The 13,006-nt window shown below is 37.8% G+C and overlaps 1 protein-coding gene across 3 annotated transcripts in view; it reads left to right on the forward strand.

Moving 5' to 3' along the window:
* Positions 1-13,006, forward strand: part of EXOC2 (exocyst complex component 2) — a 147,950-nt gene that overhangs the window by 42,602 nt on the left and 92,342 nt on the right. For all 3 annotated transcript variants that reach the window (XM_066187219.1, XM_066187200.1, XM_066187210.1), the window contains exon 5: positions 8,835-8,948. In XM_066187219.1, coding sequence (XP_066043316.1) covers positions 8,835-8,948 — 114 coding nt within the window. The remainder of the gene's footprint in view (positions 1-8,834; positions 8,949-13,006) is intronic.

The raw sequence follows: 13,006 nt of genomic DNA on the forward strand, positions 1-13,006 counted from the left end.
AATTAGGAAATCTTTGGGGAAGCATATCAAGCCTAGTTCATTGTTCTTGGTCTCCCAAATGCATTGCAGGACAAGCAGGAAGATTGTGGCAAGCTCCAGTTTGAGAGACGTAACACTAATCAGTATAACAAGTAGTTGTGTGGAGGAGTTGAGGGGCTATGTTGTGCAGAGGGAAAAGGGGAAAAGCCTAGCCTACCGTCATGCTATGTGTGTTGACAGCACAGTTCTGACTATAGATGAACATTCTGGGTTTAACTAAAGAATGCCTTCTCAGTGAAAAATTTTTCATCATTTTCTTGATAAATTGGAGCAATGTGAGGTTTATTTCTATAAAATAATCTTTAATACCATATAGTTCAGCTAAACTCACATGTTCGCAAATACTTCACATATGGAATGGGTAAGTATTGAGAAGTTGCAAAAGGTAGTGAAAAAAGGCAATTGTAAACTAAGAAAGAAAAAGCAGGAAATTACTAACCATTACTAGGTATGGGAATATTATTCATTAGAAGTAATAAAAATTGTTAGGATGCTTTAAAATAAGACATCCTAAAATGATCCTAATAATACTGTTGTGTATGCAGATAAGATCTGCAACATTATGGCTCTCTCTCTTTTATTCATACCTTTGGTTTCTTTAAACTTTTTCTTTAAACATGTGCAAATTGGGGTATATTTGAATTTTGAAGCTGAAGCATTTGGCATTGGTCTGACTTCTTGGGATTTACCACCCTTGCAGCCTGATGGTGGACAAGGAAGGAAAGGAGTGCCTTGTGTTGGTTATGCAAACAGTGGTAATCAAAAGAAACATTAATCGAGAAGTTCAGGGAAAAAAGCAGTGAAAAGCAGATGTGATAAAATTGAATAGGAATGAACTATATAGAAGCACACTGAAGAGAAGGCAGAGGAAGGTGATTAGACTACAGACTGAAAGAGAAAGAAGCCTTTCCTGTAGAAAGTGGTTATCAGGCATTAGCGTGTGATACGGAAAATAATATACTGCAGCATGGGAACGATTTAGTTGTTTTTTGGAGAGGTTTTGTTGTTTTTAATTTTTTATATGGGTTATGCTTGGTTTTAAAGGTTCTTTTTGTGGCTTTCTTAATTTTTTTTATGGTACTATGTCAAATTAAAATACATTAAAAAATTAATTGTAGCTTTTGAACCATTCAGGTGGATGTTTTCAAAGTGCTGCAAATGAGACCTTGAAATTGGAGAAAAAAGACCTTGTAAGTAATGAAAACAAGGGCTTCATCACATCAGTTTGCTAAATTATTAGGCATGCACAGGGACAAAAAAAAGTTATTCAGACTCAGAAGATTGGAGTTTAATTGGGAGTGACTGAGATTTAAGTGAACAAAAAGGTTGAACTGTGAATTAAGGAAAATATGTAATAGTGGGTCTGACATTCTATCAATAATTAGAATATTGCCTATAGGTATATTGTAGGAGTAACATATATATACTCAAAATATGCACTGGGATTCTTTTCATATTCAAATGTTGCAAGGATGCAATAAAGGCAACTAAGTATATACAGTCATCCTCCTGGCTGTTTTTTTACGTAATCAAGCTATTTTACATAATCAAGATATTTTAAATTTTACTTGTATATTCAAGATATTTAAACTCTACATGTATATGTAATGTTCAGGCCATCATCCTTCAGCCTGCAGGTTTAGCAAGTAGTAAGTATACATAATTGCTGGCTGATAAGTTCTTCACATTTTCCAAAAATTAATTGCAATTTCTGTGTCATGTAATTAAGAATCTCACTTTCTAATAAAATCACTTATATTGTAATGAAATTTATACTTCCTGGTTCTTGTGTTTTTGGTGGTGGTGACCCTTGAAGTCAAAAATGTATTTGCAGAAGAGTGTTTGCACATGTTTGTTCTCCTCCCTTCCCAGAAGTTGTTCATTCATCTTCTAAAACACAGAGCAGATCCAATCAAATAAGAGTTTTTTGGTGTTGATATAACTTAGTGCCTATTGTGTGTATGCTGTGAGATACTCACTTGCCACCAAAAAATAGGTATTTAAAACACTTAATCTTCGAGTTCAAGTTTTTAATTTTTACTATGGGGTAAAGACTGATACAAAGGTTTAGTATCCTATCACTGTCTTTATGCCTGCTTTCAGTTCAGAGGAGGTTTGTGCCGCCTTCCTCCACAGGGAGTATTCCTGGCTGTGGTGTTAGGCAGATGTAGCCAGGACCCCTTACAGAAACATTGAATCATAGAATAGAATCACAGAATTGTTACAGTTGAAGAAGATTTTCAAAGTCATTGAGTCCAACTTTTGACCAATCCTTGTCTTGTTAACGGAACTGTATCCCCGAGTGCCATGTTCAGTCACTTCTTGAACACCTCCATGGACAGTGACTCTACCGCCTCCCATGGGCAGCCCGTTCCAATGCCTGATGACCCTTTCAGTGAAGAAACTCTTCCTGATGTCCAGCCTGAACTTCACCTGGCACAGGCTGAGGCTGTGTCCTTTTGTCCTGTTGCTGTTTCCTTGAGAGAAGAGGCAGTCCCCTGTTACAATGCCTGCACGGGGACAGGGTCCTAAAGAGCGTCTCCGCTTCTCTGAGCCCAGGAGTACAGGATTGCAAAGGCACAACTGTAATGGCACTGAGAAACCGGTTCCCGTTTTGCTATCCAAAGACTGTTTATTCAGGAACACAAACAGGAATAGTGAAGGGGCCCAGGGATGCAGAATAGGGACACAAACATCCTTGAATTAAATCCAGGGACAAGAACATGGAGGGGCCCAAGAGCACAGGGTTATAAATGAGACAAATGGGGTAGATCTGATGGTCAAGGTCCAATAGGGATGGGGAAAAGTGGTGCAGAGTGGTAAATAGGAGCTGGGAGGAACCAACAGGCTAACAGGGTTGGAGTAGTGCGGCAAGACTGAGCCAATGGGGTTCAAGGGAAGGAAGAACATTCTAGGAGGGGGTGCATATATGGTGAACAGGGTGACATAAACTTAACAAACCACAATATTACAAGGAAGCTTAAGAGATATTAATGTGTGGCTGCAAAGGCCCATGGGAGGAAGGTTTTCCTCACCCTAATCTAGAGGGATGTTTCTCCTGGTGGCAGGCCCCTGGGCCTCCACAGTCCCCCACCTGGCTACAACATCCTTCCAGTCAGCTGTAGAGCGTAATCATGTCACCCCTGAGCCTCATTTTCTCTAGGCTAAACATCCCCAGCTCCCTCAGCCGCTTCTTACAAAAGTTAGTCTCTAGACCCTTCACCAGCTCCCTTGCCTTTCTTTGGATGTGCTCCACCATCTCAATCTGCTTCCTGTGTCGAGGGGCCTAGCACTGCACACAGCACTCAAGGTGTGGCTTCACAGTGCTGAGTACAGGGGGACGGTCACTGCCCTGGTCCTGCTGGTCACACAAGTGCTGACACAGGCCACGATGCCCTTGGCCTTGCCCATGTGGGCACACCTTGACTCGTGTTCAGACGCTGTCAGCCAGCACCCCCAGGTTCTTTTCTGCCAGGCAGCTTTACAGCCACTCTGCCCCCAACCTGTAGCTCCCAGAGTTATTGTGGCACAAGCAAGATTCAGCCCTGTTGAACCTCATACAGCTGGCTTCAGCCCATCAATCCAGCCTGTCCACATCCCTCTGTAGAGTCTCCCTACCCTCCAGCAAATCAATACTTCTACCCAACTTGTTGTCATCTGCAAACTTATTTAGAGTACACTCGATCCCATTGTCCAGATAATTGATACAAACACTGAACCAGATCGGCACCACTATGGACCCTTGGGGAATCCCAGTAGTGACCATCCAACAGCTGGAGTTTAGAGCCCCTACAAAAGCAGGTTGGTAACACAAGGTCATTCAGAATTTTGCATGGTTCTGGGAGAGATTATGTCTCATAGACACCAGTTGAGATATGTTGATGAAAAAGTTAGATATGCGTGAGATTTGTGAATGAATTGCTTGTTCTGATGTACCACATACTTCTTCCTCCTCCTGCTCGACAAATCCTTGTTTAACCAAAGGTTCCCTGACTCCTCTAACTACTCTGTCAGGCTAAGAAAATTCATGCTCTGCAAAACAGTAACATCAGTCAGACCTAGTGGTGGTTAGAAAATTTCTGAATAGTGTTTGTTGTTTTGCATGTAGCAGAGGTCACTCTGTTGGATCTGTCTTGTACATGAAAGCAAAGGCTGACATGCTAAGTACATTCCATGTACTTCTGTAACCACCCACTCAATACAGATGCTTCCCTCTTCCCACGCCAGCTTCCAAAACAGTTCATCTGGGAGAAGGAAACAGATGATCTTACGCTGCCACCTAATGGTAAACATCAGCATGCTACCACGGGATAAGAAAAAACTTCCTGGAGGCTGAGATGTTTAATTTTAAATGGCTTGTATGGAAATGCAGTAGATTTCATCATTGAATGTGATGGATGTGTGGAAACTTCATCATAGAGATGCAGATGAAAAAATTCTGAAAGCTGCACTTCAGTATAGTCCTGGCTTTATGACATTAAAAAGTAAAGTAACCCTGCTTGTTAGGTTGATGCATCAGCTGCAGCTACCAGCCTATAATCTCTTAGTAGATTTCTCTTACCACATTCTGCCAGTTCTAAAATACAGTTGCCACTTTGTTTTCATAGTTCTAATGAACCCAATGTTACTAGGGTGGAATTGCCAGAGTACACCCTTGTCTTGTTGCTGTTGGAGAGACCTTTGTTAACACCTTCTGTTTTGTCGTGTTTAGTCTACACCAGTGTCCCTTATGCTGGTCTTTTTGCATGCATTATTAACACAGTACAGCTGGTACAAAGCCAGCTTCAAGAAGTCTGACTGGTACCAGACAGAGCGGGGAGTGTACAGCAGCTCTAGCTGGAGCTTGTTTATGCTGGTTGCTATTCAGAATCTGTGTTTATTTAAAGTTGCTCCTTTTGACCTTTTGTTAACTCCTGTAGAACTGAGTTTCAAGTTACCTTTTGGTGGCTGTATCATCCCTTGGGACGCACCTTTAATCTGCAAATATTGTCATATATGCTGAAATTTTTACTCTAAGTAAAATTTTGGGAGCAAAACAATTTTCATAGAAAAATTACTACTTCCTAAACTGTGTCAGGCTTTGTTAATTAGTATCTGTTGTGTTCTACTGCTCTTACCTGGTTGTGGCTGCTTGATTTACCCATTGAGATTTCCAACTAATCTCTGGAAAATATAAATGCTGTGTATGGGCACAAGTTCTGTAGTAGAATTTGTAAGAGCCCATGTGTCCTATGCTGTTAAATTAGGTTTATTTGTATTGGGCTATAAAGAACCTGAAGTTTGGCATAGTGCAAGGAGGAACTTCTGTTGATGGGCACTTGTGGCACAAGTGAATTGATTGTATTCCACATATATTGAATCCAAAGTAAATGTGCATGACCTTTACATGGAAGCAAGGACCACTACATCTAATGTTGTATGACTCTATTAACTATATTCAAAATGTGTTTGAGGGAAGTGAAAGTGTATAGTGGCTTGTAACCAAATGAATTTTTTATTATACTTCTCATTAATATAACCACTGTGTGAAATCTCAATTTCTTTTGTATTTAAAATTGTTGCTGAAGCACAAATAAGACTATTTTAAAATGTTAACTACAGGTCCAGTACCAGATCTAGTTCTATTCTAGGTAAAATGGTGTGCCTTGCAGAAAGTACTAGTATACAAATCCAGTATGTGTACCTTTGCTGAAATTGTAAAGTAGAGTAATACTTAGGGTTGTCAAGTGTGCTAAGCTTCACTCTTCTTTTTCTGAGGTTTTCTGGGTTCAATTTGTGGTTCCCAGTTTCTTTTACATTATTAAAAAGTGATTACTTTTTAAAAATGATTAAGTATTCTTCATGTAGTGATTCTTGTATAATGAGCAAATCAACAGAGAAATGATTTACAGTTTAACTGCATATCATCGTGATCTAAGCTTTTGCTACTGGTTTATCTTCACCCCATAATGTTGAAAGGAATAAACCAGAAATACTTTCTCAAGTCACATATGGGCTTGTTTATTAGTAAATGGTAAGCAAGTTTTAATGAGAACAACTTCCAAAAACTGACTTATTTAATTTACTTGTGGAAATTAATGAAACAAACTTGTGTGTATGTTGAGTCAGTCTCTTTTTAGATGCATCTGGCCAGACATTCTAGAAATACAGTTGCTTTCAGTTTGAGCATTTTAGTGTGCATTTTGTTTTGAAGACAGCTGTAGCAAGTCTGGATGTAGCAAGCTGTAGCATATCTGTTAGTGGGAAAACTACTGGGAAAAATACGATAAAAATAAAGATACTAAACCATAGAGTATAACATATTGTTAACATACCTCACACGTTCACGTTCATGTTTCTAGTCTGTTGTGACTATGTCTAAAGTATGTCTGCGCAGATAAAAGCATTGTGAATTTATGGTTCTACACTAATATATCTGCTGGGGAAAAAAAAAAAACAAACCTCCTAATAACTTCTCAAGGCAGTCAAACATCAAACTAAAAAAAAATCCTTCGTGTCCCTTTGTCTGTAGACAAGATTCTTTTGCAGTAATTGATTGCGAGTCTATCTTGGTCTTTCTATATATATGTTAAAAAATAGTTTTGTTTTTCCCTCTAGGAATTGTATAGCTCATGTATAAGCTTAAATTGTCATGCATATCCCTTATAAACCTCCAGTAATGAGTAGCATTTGGTAGTGGTATATTTGAGTGTGTGTGCTTTTTGTGTTGTATCTGTCTCTTTTGGTTTTGGAGAACAAACGTGGAAATTCTGAAAACATGAGTGAAATTCCACTTCTGCATTGATAGCATTTACTTAAATAATGCTTGTACAGAGTGTCCAAGTCTCTCCCAAAAACTCAATTTTGTTTTCTTGGTTTTGTTTTTTTAGCATTAAAAATGCAGCTGTCCACAAAGATGTCTCTATGTGTGGATCTAATATAAATGCTTTTTTGTACAGTTGTACTGTGTATCACACAGGAAGTACTACCCTTCAAGTACCCTTCAAGTTCATGTTCCTACGGGGCACTTGACTAATTTGAGGGCAAAATAAAGTATCTTAAATCATCTTTAAATGAAGAATAAATTGAATGTCTTCTTACATCCATCAGCATTTTCTGCTTACTGTCATTCATGAAATTCAAGGTCATTAAAAATCCTGAATCTCACTACTTAGGCTTAAAAGTTTTATTTTAACATCATCACTTTTTCATTGAACACAGACAAATGTTGGGACCCTCATTTTTTCTTGCTGCGTTTGTTTCTCACACTATTTTCCCTGTATCTCTACTTTTCATTTCTGTCATCACTTTTCCTTGAATCTCATTTGACTTTTTTCTGGTTTTTAAAAAGTATTGTTTCATGCCCCTGCTGTAATCAGGTGCTACTGATGAAAGACTTCTGCACCATGTCATTATGTACGTAGATCCTTTGTACCTGCCTGTGCTAATGGCCATTTGGATATGAAAAGAAACTTCCAGGAAACGACTCCTCTCTATTTAATTGTACTTTTTAATGTGTCCGCCTTTAGATTTGTTTCACTTAATCTGCTGTTTGCTTTTTGGAATAAAAATGGCTTTAACTATCTTGAAACATTGTTTAGATTATGGCAAAAACTAAAACTAACAAATCACTGCTTTTGTATCCATTTAAATGACTTTCCATTTGTGTTAAATGCAATTCTTATAACTGACTCTGGATTGATATTCCCACCCAAGTTTCCTCTCAAATGCAAAGTATGGCAGATTTTCATTTGTATAGCAAAGCTCACCTAACTTGTGAGCATCAGGGAGGGACTTCATTGTCTTTTGAGTTGGATGTTTGTGATCCAAAAATGAAATGGTAAATTTTTGGAATAGATTAGAGTATTTCAGTTGAAAGGGACATAGGTCCATCTTGTCCAACTGATTGACCCATTTGGGGCTGACCCAAAGTGAATTTGTTTGTCACAATTAGTCTCTGAAGAAGGGATGAAGCTGGTGGTGAAGATGAGAGGAAGGAGTGCACCTGGTGATGTATTGAGTGCATGGTGGAATAAATATGGCCAAGTGTTAAGTGTATGTCCAGACTGAGGGACGAAGGTTGTCATGTTATCATCAAAAAGTGCTGTAGATAGTTTTATTAAGCAGACTTAAAGTGAGTGGAATACATTTTCTGGATAAGTATCTTAGAAACTACTTCTAGTTTTAAAAATGTTGTTGTAGAGAATCTGTTTCCACAAGGAATTGGCTTGCATGGTGTCTTCATGCACTTGTAAGACTGAATAAAAACTAACAGAATCTGCTGACTGTCACTTGAGATAAGCCTGTTTTTACTTTGTTTTGTGTACAGTGAACAGACAGATCAGTGTGTTCTGCTTTGCAAGAGAATTACTTTAACTCAATATTGTACTTTTTTCAGTGTTTGTATGTAATTGAAGTATATTCTGTGTATCTCCCTTTCATGTGTCAATGTGACTTCTGCTGCTCAGGAATTAATAGACAATAATTGTGTGAGATCATTTACAAGCTGTCAAATTTCTGATGTCCTGCCATTTTAAAATTAAATAGAAGCATTTTCTTCAGACAACTTTTCTGTCTGATGTGTAATAGTGAAATCAAAATGGTAAAATTAATTTTACTTGGAATAGATTTCAGTCTCATGTTATATGTGTCTGTAATAGCGGATTTAATTTCAAGGTGAGTTACAAGTTAATGTTCCCATCTTACAGGGAAATGATTTGGTGTTCGTTGTTAGTTTGGGGATTTTTGTGGCTGTTGTAATTGTAAACTCTTGGCAAGACTATGTTTCACTGAACAAATGAGTTTTTATTTTTCAGGGGCAGATTTCCTCAAAAAGATTTAGAGTCGCTGTTTCCTGGGATGAGCGCTGATTTCACAAGTGAAAACTTTTCTGCTGCCTGGTACCTGATTGAGAATCATTCAACAACAAGGTTTGTTGCTATCATATAAGTAATCGTTTTAAATGCAAGTCCCTGATGGTAGTTCATTATGCAGTAGATGTGTCAATGGTGGTTTGCATTTACAGAATAGAACTGTAGTCACAATTATCTCTGTTGTTTCTGCCTGGCCTGAAACTTGAATCAACCAGTTTGCTTATCTGCTTCTGAGAAAGATCTTGTTTTTAACCAAACCCAATTTATGATGGGTTTTTTTTTTCTTTTATCCCCATCCCCCAATGTCAGATGTAAGCTGTCTTTCTTCAAACCTTAGGAATCATAAGTTAGTGCAGCCTTGAGTGGAAACTCCAGGTGTTAAGTCATGAACAGAGACAAGGTTATGGACACTGAACAGATTAGTAAAATTGTTAGTATCAATTAGGTTGTAGTTTACACTTGTGGAAAATGCTATAGTAGCAGAAGTTTGACAAGCACGTAGGATCTTTGAGGTAAATCCCTTAAAATCTTGACCCTTAAGATCTTTGTTCAGAAATACAGTTGGTAGTATGTACTTACATGAATATATTGTATAAATATATTTTTGCGTGTATAACTGAGTTCCAAACCTTTTATCTGCTTGTGTTCACATAATACTGGAAGCCATTTTTAATAGAGAAGATGAGCTTTTTTTGTTGTTTTCAGCTAGATACTCTGATTGCTATTTTAAAGAGAAATACCACTTTACAAACTGTTTTAGTTTTGTTTCCTGCTGATAGAAAAAGGTATGGGTTGCTTCTTGATTTCAGGGGTGGGAGGATATTTGGTTTTTGAAGCTCCAGAAATAACCATTACTCTGCTTGGGAAATACTTAAATTTCCTCTCAAAATGATGGCCAAAACAGCAAGAGAACGTTATTACCTAATACATGTATAGTGACAGCATCTTTTGAAATCAAGTAACTAAGTGGAGTTATTCCAAATGAATTCTGTCAGAATCTGACAACTTTGGGGATCATCAAGTTTTTTTAAAAAAATTGAGGGGATAATAAAGTGATGAAGAGTAAATAGCTTTTGATGTAGGTGTTCATAAAAATTTTCTCTATGCTTGGCCCTTGGACTGTTTCCACTTTGTTCATCCATGTGGGCACCAGTGACACTGCCCAGAGAGATGTAGAACGGATCACGAGTGATTGCAAACTGGGGAAAACAGTGAAGAATGTGGGAGCCTAGGCTTTCCCTTTGATTTACGTGTGAGGGGGAAAGCTTCAAGTATTAGGGATGCATCCTGTAGATTCACAGATGGCTGTACCCCTGGTTTCAAAAGCAGCACTTTTTACTTCTGTAGCCAGATCCATGACTAAAGAGCAAAGACTGCTAGTGAGAAATGGAATTCATCTGGTAAAGTGGGGTGGGAGTGTGGGAGCATCTTTGCAAGCAGGTTTGCACTTTGGTGTCAAAAACTTCAAATTTGGAGTATCAGGGGATGGTGATAACAGCCTGCAGTTAAATGAAGGCACAGAGTACTACCTGTGAGTTCAGTGATGGCATTAAGAATGTTGTAGGAAGTTACAAAACTAGCTGGAAGTGTCTAACCTCAAGTGCCTTTACACACTTACGTGCTGTCTGAGAAACAGGTAAGAGACAGAACTCTGTGTGGAATTAGACAAACATACCACTGGAATAAAGTGGGATAGCTCATGTACCTAGTATTTTGGGATGGATAGCAAGAGGCCACCTGACAAAGATACCCAGGAAAGAAGAGAGGGACTTGACTTTCACATGAAGAACAGCTGGAATAAATATATGGGCCCCATGGAGCAGGATGGTTGAGCTCTTGTTCAGGAGTCTGGAATGGGTGACATTGCAGTGGCATGAGGAAGTGAATAAAATCTTCCTTAAGCAACTTGGGAAAATTTCCAGAGAGCAGACCCTGGTTCTTGTACAAGACTTCTAACATGGCTGCGGTGTGGGCCTTCAGGGGTGCCACTCTTCTGAATCTGATTCTTGAGGGCAAGGCAGGGGATGTGATAACCTGTGGCAGCTGTGGCTGTAGCAGTTGTGAAATTATTGTATTCAAGACTCAAAGAGGTGTGGAGAAGGCAAGCAGGAGAGTACACACCTGGGATTTGAAAGCAGTCATAGAGAAGACAATCCAGTGTTTGTCAAAGTTGACTGTCGAGTGCAGTCATCTTCTGGGGTGTTTCAGCAGCAATGTGTTAGGTAAGATACAGAGATAATTATTCTGCTTGGCATTGTTAAAGTTGCAGTTTAAGTCCTCTGCCCAGCTATGGCCACTGCTTTAAGAAAGATGTGAGAGCTGAGCCACAGGCTCAGGAGTGAATAAATATTGATGGTTACACAGCTTGAATGAGTTAGGGGCTTTTAGAAAAGAAAAACACTTTTTTAACACTTTGTCTAGTATCAGCTTAAGTATCTCATCCTTCTTGCTGAAAAAGATTCCATCGATTTGTGTCTTTGCATGTCTACAGTCTCAAGTAATGATCTCCTCCATCCAATGCAATAAAGTGTTAATTTGCACTTTTAAATGAAATCTGGAGGGGTTTTTGTATATTAACTCAATTTATATTGTTTTATAAAATCCAAATCTTAGTATTGAAGGTCCAAGAGCAGTGTAAAACTCAACAGGAATAAATGCTCAAAGTGTAGGGTGAATCCAGTCATGTTTTGAATCTAACTCTAAATATCTCTTTGAATAAAGAAGCAACAAAACTATTTTGGTTTGTTTTCTTTTTCTTCCCAATTCAAAATGTGTAGTCTTAAAAATATTCTGGAATTGTTTAAATATCTGTCCCATATAATTCATGCTGTTTTTCTGGAAACACAGCAATGGTTTAGTTCTTGTTCTCTCATAACCTTAGCTATTGGAAATGGTAAATGTGTGGTGCGCTGACATTTTGGTTAGCTTATGTCTGTTTTTTCTTTAAAGGACATTCTTTTAAGAAATCAGTGTAGCATCCTTTTTACTAATTCTTTTAATCTGGAAAGATCCTATTGAATAGAAATAAACTACTTGACACACTGTTGGATCATCTGATAATATGAAACAGTGCTTAAAAGGAGAACTGTACAGATTTTTGTTATTTTGAAATGCTGCTGGTAAGTGGACCAATCTAAGTAATGAGTAATGTTATTTCTGTCCAGCAGATGGAAACAGAAAATTAGGCAAAATGTGACATCATCAGTATAAAAAGAAAAGCACTTCTACGTGCACCAGTGTGCTTTGTCTCCCAGCAGGTGGTGATAGCCTACTCATTGCCTGAGCTGAAATCTGGTTTGTTATCTTAATGTGTCTTTTTGTACCAGATTTTTTTAAAATGGGCCGAATGTTGATGGAATTGTCTTATGTCTTAGTTTTCTACTTCATTGATCCCTCACCTCACAGAGGTGTAGCAAAGGTTTTGGGTTGGGTTTTTGTTGTATTAGGGAGATTGCTTTGGCCTGCAGCTAGGAAGACATCAGAATGAAAATCATTTGTTATGTTTGTATTTCTGAGCTTGTTCATGGTGGTGGTTTTATAGTTAATCAAGTAATATAACTACTGAGATCATATTAATCATCGTCAACCAAAAAAATTATCTACAATTAATGAAGATTTATTCACAGCATAAGACTTCTCAATTAATTGCAGTTGCTTGCAAAAAGTAAAAAAGTGAAATCAAATGTAAATTGGTAAAACTGAGAAATACTAGGAAACTAAGATAAGAAGAAAGCTATCATACCAACAACAATGATGAGTTGGCAGTTAATATTGCCCTTGAAATGTCTTTCAAAAATATTTCAGCAGATTGCTTATAAAAGCCATACCTTCATAAAGCAGGAATCTGTTAAGCTTTTCTTTATTTTGCTAATACTAATATTGTATTCAATTCTGAACTATATGTCCAAACAAACATAAAAATATTAAATGTATTCAGAAACAAAAGTGAGAAAGAATTATGAGTAAAGCTGCAGAGTTAAACAAATGCCATTATTAAAGACACTTCTAATATCTCAGTAGTTAATCTGCCGTGTACTAGGTGTAGTGAATTCTACTGTCACCTGTTTAATATAGTTCAGTTAAGTAAGAGCAATGTTGCATATTTAGAAGAAACG

This window comes from Chamaea fasciata, unplaced genomic scaffold, assembly GCF_029207755.1.
Source record: "Chamaea fasciata isolate MVZ Bird 193981 ecotype frontalis unplaced genomic scaffold, bChaFas1.0.hap1 SCAF_1, whole genome shotgun sequence".
Taxonomy (NCBI): domain Eukaryota; kingdom Metazoa; phylum Chordata; class Aves; order Passeriformes; family Sylviidae; genus Chamaea; species Chamaea fasciata.